This window comes from Antechinus flavipes, chromosome 5 (assembly GCF_016432865.1).
Source record: "Antechinus flavipes isolate AdamAnt ecotype Samford, QLD, Australia chromosome 5, AdamAnt_v2, whole genome shotgun sequence".
Taxonomy (NCBI): Eukaryota; Metazoa; Chordata; class Mammalia; order Dasyuromorphia; family Dasyuridae; genus Antechinus; species Antechinus flavipes.
The window spans coordinates 220,005,326-220,014,190 of NC_067402.1; the positions used below are offsets into that span (position 1 = coordinate 220,005,326).

The window sequence follows — 8,865 nt, forward strand, 5'->3', positions numbered from 1 at the left end:
AAAATAACCCTAATCCTAACTCCTTATTATTGCTCTAATTTCCTCTTCATTGGTGAAAAGTTCTCCCTTATCATTTTAGAGACTAACAATTTGATTTTCCTAATATTGGAGCCTAATGTTGAGAAAGATTGAAGGCAAAAGGAGAAAGGGACAGTAGATGATGAGATGGATAGATCATGGAAACAATAAACATGGAGAGGCTTTGGGAGAGAATAGAGGATAGAAAGACAGGGAATGTTATGATCTATGGAATCACAAAGAGTCAGAATTGATTGAACAACTGAACAATCAGTCTCTTACTGCTTTGAGAGAGATACAATTCTTTAGCTAAATCTTTAAAGGTTTGTATGTTTTGACAGTTCCTTAGAGTGTAAATAAATGGGTTCATCACAGGGGTGACAGATATTGTGAGTATTAACACCACCTTACTCAAAGCCACTCTTTATTTTGCAGAAGGCTTTATGTACATGAAGATACAATTCCCCTAAATGATGGAGACAACAATCATGTGGGAGGAACAAGTAGAAAAGGCCTTTTGCCTTTATTGAATAGAAGGGAATCTGAGAACTGTTCTGATAATGTAGCATAGGACAAAATCACCAAGAATAAGGTGAGGATGAGTGAACACAGCAAAAATTAAAATCACTCTCTCTATGAATTCTGTGTCTGAGCACATGATTGTCAGCAAAGGAAATGCATCTCACATAAAATGATCAATGAGATTGGAGTTATAGAATTCCAGCTGGAGCTTTAGGCTAAGTATGGGAGGATGATCATCAATCCAGACAACCAGGAACCCAACAAAAGCTGGTTACAGATTTTGCTGTTCATAATAATTGTGTAATTCAGGGGTTTGCAGATGATTGCATAATGATCATAGGACATAGTGGTCAAAAGAAAGAACTCTAGTGATCCAAGGAAAAGGGCAAAAAATATTTGTTATGGCACAGACATTATAAGAAATTGTATTGTCCCCAGTTGACATACTATAAAGGTATCTGGGAATACAGGAAGTTGTGAGTGACACTTCTATGAAAGGGAAATTTCTCAGGAAAAAATCCATGAAAGTTTTCAGATGGGCATCCACTAAGGTGAAAGTTATGATGGTCAAGTTTTCAATTATACTCAACATGTAGTTGAGAAACTGAACGATAAAAAGCAAAACCTGTAGCTGTTGGTCATCAGTCAGTGCCCGCAGGATGAATGTTATCTCTGTATGACTTTTCATCTCTCCCCATTACAATAATGCTTGCTAATGGTTTTAGATAAATAATGCTTATCACTTTAAGGAAAACTTTATTTTCTTCCTATGCTCCCTAGTGTTTTTTTTTTTTTTTTAACAGAAATGGATGCTGTGCTTTGTCAAAATCTTTTTTTTTTTTGCATCTATTGAGTTTATCATGTGATTTCTGTTAATTTTGTTATTGATATGGTTAATTATATCAGTAGTTTTCTTGATAATTAAACAATCCTACATTCTTGATATAAATCTCACTTGGTCATAGTGTACTATCTTGCTGATAAGTTGTAATCTCTTTGTTAATATTTTATTTAAAATTTTTACATCAATATTCATTAGGGAAATTGGCCTGTAAATTTCTCTCTCTGTTTTAAGTCTTCCTGGTTTAGAGGTATTTGGAGAGGTTGGGGGAGAGCTTAGAGTAGATCGTGCCTTTTCTCAGGCATCTTACCTTTGCTTCCCCTAAAGTTCTTTCTTAAATAATTTTTTTTTGATTTCTCTGTTTCCTTTTTTGTTTTACTGAACATTGTGTTGTTGAGTTTCATTTTTTCCCCTGATTCTCTCTTATTGAGTCAGTTCCAATGATGTGCCTCTATTTTATTCAACCAGTTGTTTTTCATGACTGCTGCTTTATAATATCATTTGATGATTAGAAGTACTATTCCTCCTTTATACCTACCTCTTTTCAGTATTTCTCTTGATACTTAACTCGTTTATTTTTCCAGATCAATTCTGTTATCTCTTTCTTAATTTGGTATAGCAAATAAAATGCAAATTAAATTTGGTAGCATTTTCATTTTTATTATATTGGCATGGCCCAAATCTGTGCATTGAATATTCTTTCAAGTATTTTTCTGCAAGAAACACTTTGTAATTGGATCTATAAAAATATTTTGTGTGCTTTGGCAACTTGATTCCCAGATACTTTATATACTTTGTAGTGAATTGGAAAGCAATTTCCTTTTTCATCATTGTTTTGGATTTTGTCATCATATATAATGCTGATGATTTTTCAGGATTTATTTTGCAGTCTTTAACTTTCCTGAAGATATTAATTGTTCTAATTTTCATCTGTGCTGATTCTCTAGGTATTTTCTAAATAAAACATTATATTAGCCTTTTGCCTTTACAGCTTTAATTTTTCTCTTGCCTCACTACTATTGCTAGCATTTTCAGAACTATATCAAGTAATCATAAGGAATGAACATTTCATCTTGTGTTCCTAGTTTAAATCCAATTTGGTTATGACGAATGCTTTCTTGGATAAATTATTTTAGTGTGGTATGATTTTATTTACAATTTTTGAATTGATATTCATTAATAATATTGAGGTATAGTTTTCCTGTGCTTTGTTCTCTATGGTTCAAGTATTAGGGCTATAATCTAAATCTGTAGGGATGCATTCTCAATTTGTGAGAATACTCTATGGAGTACTGACGGTAATTGTTCTCTAAAACTTTAATAGACTTCTGTGAATCAGAACTACTTATTTTTCAGTTTGTCAATTCCTTTATTGATAGTTGCATTTCCTTTTCTGAGATTTACTTGACACCACTATTTAATTTTCTGTTAGTTTGAGCATCATTTTTGAAGGTCTTTCTATTTCTTTTGTGTTATAGAGTACAGATTCTATTTTTTTTTTAACATTTCTTCTGGCTTTGTTGTGATTTTACTTTTTTTTCTATTTTGTTAATTTGATATTCTGATATTCTTTGTATAATATTTACTAAAGGTTTTAAATTTTATTATTTACCCAAAGCACTAGATTTTAAACTCCTTGATTACTTCTTTTTTTTAAATTTCTAGCTTATTTATTGCTCCTTTAATTTTTAGTATTCTTCCTTTGTGTTTTTTTAGATTATTTGTTGAATTTCTCATTTAAAAATGTATATTTAGTTTATCAATATTCATCTTTTATGGTTAAAAATTATGTATTTGGGTCAGCAGGATGAATACAGAGAGGACTGGCGAGACTTACATGAACTGATTCTAAGTGAAGTGAGTAGAACTAGGAGATCATTATATACTTCAACAACAATACTGTATGAAGATGTATTCTGATGGAAGTGGATTTCTTTGACAAAGAGACCTAACTCAGTTTCAACTGATCAATGATGGACAGAAGCAGCTACATCCAAAGAAAGAACACTGGGAAATGAATGTAAACTATTTGCATTTTTGTTTTTCTTCCCGGGTTATTTTTACCTTCTGAATCCAATTCTCCCTGTACAACAAGAACTGTTTGGTTCTGCACACATATATTGTATCAAGGATATTCTGCGACATATTTAACATATATAGGACTGCTTGCCATCTAGGGGAGGAGGTGGAGGGAGAGAGGGGAAAAATCGGAACAGAAGTGAGTGCAAGGGATAATGTTGTAAAAAATTATTCTGGCATGGGTTCTGTCAATAAAAAGTTATTATAAAATAAATAAATTAATTAAAAAATATGTATTTGAAGGGATTCCTCCCTCCCCCCAAGAACTATTTTAGTTGCATACCAGAAATTTTGGTATGTTGTTTCCTCATTATTATTTTCTTTCACATAATTATGATGTTTATGACTTGTTCTTTGATTCTTTAAGATTACATGATTAAGTACTCCTTTGGTCCGTTTTTTATGATTGCTCAACTGATTATTAATTTTATTGCATTGTGATCTGTAATGGATGTATGTATTATTTTTGTCTTTTTGTATTTATTTGCAATATTTTTGGTTCCTAATATATATAATTAATTAAAAAACCCAACAATTTTATGTCATGTTGAGAAATATGTATATTCTGTAGCAATTCCTTATATTATTCTATAAGTCTTTTAATTATCTTTTCTTTCTTCTTTTTTTTATGTTAAACACCCACATATGAATTTATTAAATTCAAAGTCTGTGTTGAGGGAGAAGGAAAGAAATGAGAAATGGATGTAGGGTTTGCAGGAAAATTCCAGGGCCTCAACCCCTTTCTATTTTACCTCCCCACTATGATGAAATGGTTCATGATTACAGATTCTGGAACTGACGTAGGGACAGACAGACAGACAGGGTCATCCTTGCTCATGTTCAACCTCAACTTTCTCTCCCTCTCCCATCACATTGGGGGCATACTCCTGATCCATCTGTACTGGGTAGGGGAATAGAGTCACAGTGAGCTGGGGTGGGAGATGGGAAGCATATCAATGGCCAGGAAAACCAGGAGTAAGAAGCCAATCCTTCTTCTTGTCCTTCCCTGGCTTGTGGGTGGGCCCTGGTCCTGGCCAAGGAGGGGGCCATTCCCACTGGTTGTTGCTGGCTTCATCAAGGCTGCCTCCATTGTCTGCACTTCCCCATTCAGGTCAAACTCATTCATCCATGTGGGATCTACCTGGTATATCCACCACTGATAAAGGTGGATGAAGAAGACTATTATGGTACACTGCAGGCATCTTGATGACAAAGGCAAACAAGTTGTCGATATGAAAGCACTGAGGACTTTATATATTAGCATGCACCAGGGCAGATGGGCCACAGACTTGAGCTGATGATTGATAAAGAGCTGGGATGTTGGGAGGAAGCCAAAGCTCAATAGGAAGCCATAGATCATATTAAGCAGCCCCCACTACCAGCCTTTGTGCTCCATGTACAGGAGTCTATACACAGCATAGCAACCCAGGATAGGGAACAGGATCTATGAGAGGTATCTGAACACCATTTCACCATAAATTTTGGCAGAGGATACCAGCCACCTGCTTCTCTTGGTCCAACTGGACACCCATGACTTTAGTTGTCTTCCACAGGTCAATAAGAATGCCAGTGAAGATGCTGACCTGGACCACAAAATTTTTCTCATTGTCAAGGACATAGAGAAGGACCAGGAAGGACTGGAACACACCAAAGAAGACTGAGCTGATGGAGAGGCCCTCCAGGGATTGCTGGATGTTCCAGAACAGGATGTCATTTTTGAATGTCAGGAACTCAAAGATGCTGTGGATGATGGAGATGATGATGGTGAAGTCTAGCATGTAGGGGTTCATCTCCATGAGGGCCACCTTGACCAAATCTTGCTCCTTGTCCGACTACTCATACAGGTACTCACCCAGGAGGGTGAGGCGGCAGTGATCTGGACTGTGTAGAGCTGCCAATGCCAAAGGGTCAGGGGACAGAAGGAGAGGCACAGTGGAAGGTTGGCCAGTTTGTCATTGATGAGGTAGTAGTCTCTCTGCAGATTCCAGTGGTCGCTGAAGTAGATGATGGGGTAGTAATCTCTAGTGACTGCCTCAAACTGCACTTACTGGTCCAGTGGTGGCCCTTCATCCAGGGCATGTGGTCATTCTGAAGTTCAGATGTCAATGGAAGATGACCTCCACTGAGTCAAAGTCTTCTGTTAACTTAATCATCTCTGCATTTGCTTCCCTCTCGCCTGTCAGCAGGTCCTTGGTCTTCTGAAATTGTCATTGTTTATACTTATCGATCATTCTCATACCTTTGAGAACGAGGGGCCAGGCACTTGTTACAAAGCTTTTTATGGTGAATTTTTATTTTTGTTTGTCTGATATTTTTGTTTGTATTATTATGACTTCTGTTTTTGGGGGCTTACCTGATGTATAGTAAAATTTGTTTCCAATCTCTTATTTTTATTCTATGCTTATTTTATTTTGTAAATTGTTTTTTATAAGCAAAAAAGTGAGCTTTTTGAAAAGTGCATTTTAATCACTTTTGTCTTTTATTGTATTGTTTAATCAATTCATTTTTAAAGTTATGAGAATTGTTTATATTTTCTCCATTTGCCTCTAATATTGTATTTTTATTCATATTTACAGTTTTCCCTTTTAATCTATCAGTGCAGTCCTAAATCTTTTCTGTATTTAAGCTTAATCTTTAGGGCAACCCTATGTCAACTAGCTTTTTTCCCTCACTTTCCTCCTTCCACAATTGTCTTTCCATTTGTTATGCTTTTCCCTAATTTTACTTTACTTCCTATCATCTTTCCTTCTTGCCTTTATCTTGTTATTAATTTCTTCCCTCTTCCTACTGGCAGCCTCAGACATTTGTATTGGCTGCTATAAAAAAGATAAAGAACAATTATATGTGATGTTTTAAAGGATGTCCTTTATTTCACAACAGAAAATACAAGCAGAAAACACTTAGTCCTATGTTAATAAGAAGGCAAGATAGTTTTCCTGACCACACTATTACCCCCAGGAAGTTGTATTTGAATTATCTAGAGAAATGAATTTTCATTTTTCAGAGAGCAGAGAAAGTCATAAGATTACAGAATCATAGTATCACAATGAAAGGAACATTATAGACCATTTAATCCTCCTACCTCATTCCATTTTATAGATGGTTAAGATTTCTAAAGATGGAAAACAGAGATTGCTAGAAAATGAACTCTCCCTCCATAGATCCTTTATAGAATGTATTCATTTCCAGTGAATGAATGAATGAAAAAGCATTTAGCAAACACCTAGTCTATACCAAGTACTGTGCTTAAAAGTAGAGACACAAAAATATACAAAATACACAAATAACATAAAATAGGATAATCTCAGATCTGAAGGAACTGATATTGAGCAAAGGCAAATTAAAAATAGGAGTGGTGGCCAGGGAAGGATGGTTTAATATGAAAAGTCAAAGGGATAGTGATAGAAACCATAAAGGAACAGCTTTTTCAATGGCAATATCAAAATTGGTTGCATAATCCAGAAAAAATAATACTAAATTTGCAGACAGAGGTCCTGAGCTTGGAAACTTTCCTCTTTTATTTACTGCCTTGTATGAAATTGGACAGGTTATTAAAAAACTTCTGGGCCTTGGTTTCTTGATAAAATGAAAAAGTTGGATTATATGGGCTTTAAGATCCATACTGGTGACTTGCTAGTGATGAAAAAATGGAAAATCCTTTTCCAACCATTCTTATCTGTCTGAGAGTTTCAGTGAGTAGTCACTGGATTAGGAAAGAAATTGGATTGAGCAATGGGGACTGCAAAAGTAAATGAAATGCCAGAAAGCATTACAAATTCTTACAAAAATAGAGGGAAGGCCTATCTTAGTGTACATGCATAATACACTTCCCCATTTTCACATGTGTGTTGATATGTCTATATGTACATGTGAGTATATTTACATATTTTTCTTACTGTATGAGGAAATGGTCTGTGTTAAGATTAAACTATAGACTAAAGATAAGCTGACTTACAAGAAAAATTACCTAGGATTTCAGAATCCTAAACAGCGTTTTTTTTTTTTTTTTAATATTTGGCACCCTGAGTTTTAATTGTATAATTTGGCATCTTTTATTGCTTTGTGAGAATTGCAATCTTTTTGACTGAGTCTTTAAAGGCTTGTATGACTTGTTTGTTTCTCAGGGCATAAATAAAAGGGTTCATCACTGGAGCAACAGAGGTCATGAGAACTGACACTGCCTTGTTCAAATCCACTTTTTCATTTCCTGAAGATTTGACATACATGAAGATGCAGCTTCCATATGAGATAGAGACAACAATCATGTGGGATGAACAAGTAGAAAAGGCCTTTTTTCTTTGCTGGGCAGAGGGGAATTTTAGAATAGTTCTAACAATGGAGACATAAGACAAAACCACTAAGAGTAATGTAATAATGAGTGTTAATATAGCATCAACCAAAGCTATCTTTTCTATGAATTGTGTGTCTGTACATGAAATCTCTAGAACAGGAAATGCATCACAGCCAAAATGATCAATGACATTGGAATCACAGAAGTCCAATTGGAGGCCCAGGCTAAGAGGTGGGAGAATGATCATCAGTCCAGCTAGCCAAGAACCCAGCAGGAGCTGATTACAGACTTTGCTGTTCATGATAGTTGTGTAATGCAGAGGTTTGCATATAGCCACATAGCGGTCATAGGACATAGTGGCCAGAAGAAAGAACTCTGCTGCCCCAAGAAAAATAAGAATAAAGAGTTGTATGGCACAGGCACTATAAGAAATTGTATTATCCCCAGTTGATATGCTGTAGAGGTATCTGGGGATACAAGAAGTTGTGAGTGAGATTTCTAATACAGAAAAGTTTCTGAGAAAAAAGTACATGGGAGTTTTTAAATGGGCATCCACCAAGGTGAGGGTGATGATAGTCAGGTTCCCAATTATACACAGCATGTAGTTGAGAAATAGAAAGATAAAAAGTAAAACCTGTAGCTGTGGATCATCTGTCAGTCCCCTCAAAATGAATATTGTAATCCCGGAGTGATTTCTCATTCCTGACTTCTGTATTTTGATGAACCTGCACAGAAAAAAAAAGGAAGAATTTGGATCAGGAGTATAGGTTGGAGAGAAAGTAATGAAAGCAATGAGAATTAGAGGAAGAAGGTAAGCAAGTAACCTACACTTGCCCAGAGTTTCTGCCCATAACAATTGCTTCAATGTCTCAAGATGCTTTGCTCTCAAATTTGGCCCCTTGTCGAAATCTTTTATTTCATCCTTTTCTCAGAGCTTTTCATCCCTTCTTTCCTTAGCCACAACCTATAACACTGGATGTGGAGTTAAGAGATCTAATTTTATATTCTGTAGGTGGTATGTCTCAGTTTCTCAAAACTCAACTTTTCTTTTATGTTAAATGGGGGTTTCTAATACTTGCAGCACTTACCACCTGGGCTGAAAACAAAACACTTT

At 35.4% G+C, this 8,865-nt stretch overlaps 1 protein-coding gene and 2 pseudogenes across 1 annotated transcript; all 3 read right to left on the minus strand.

Moving 5' to 3' along the window:
* Nucleotides 1-262: 262 nt before the first annotated feature.
* Nucleotides 263-1,228, minus strand: LOC127538695 (olfactory receptor 6C2-like; annotated as a pseudogene).
* A 3,185-nt stretch (nt 1,229-4,413) lies between these two features.
* LOC127538696 (putative lipid scramblase CLPTM1) lies at nt 4,414-5,691 on the minus strand (annotated as a pseudogene).
* Nucleotides 5,692-7,512: 1,821 nt separating this feature from the next.
* LOC127537939 (olfactory receptor 6C2-like) lies at nt 7,513-8,451 on the minus strand. Its single transcript, XM_051961298.1, has one exon. The coding sequence runs from the start codon at nt 8,449-8,451 to the stop codon at nt 7,513-7,515; it is 939 nt and encodes a 312-aa protein (XP_051817258.1).
* Nucleotides 8,452-8,865: the final 414 nt, after the last annotated feature.

Bases quoted from the DNA above. Each gene is read 5' to 3' on its own strand.
- LOC127537939 (XM_051961298.1), bottom strand. From the start codon at position 8,451: ATGAGAAATCACTCCGGGATTACAATATTCATTTTGAGGGGACTGACA.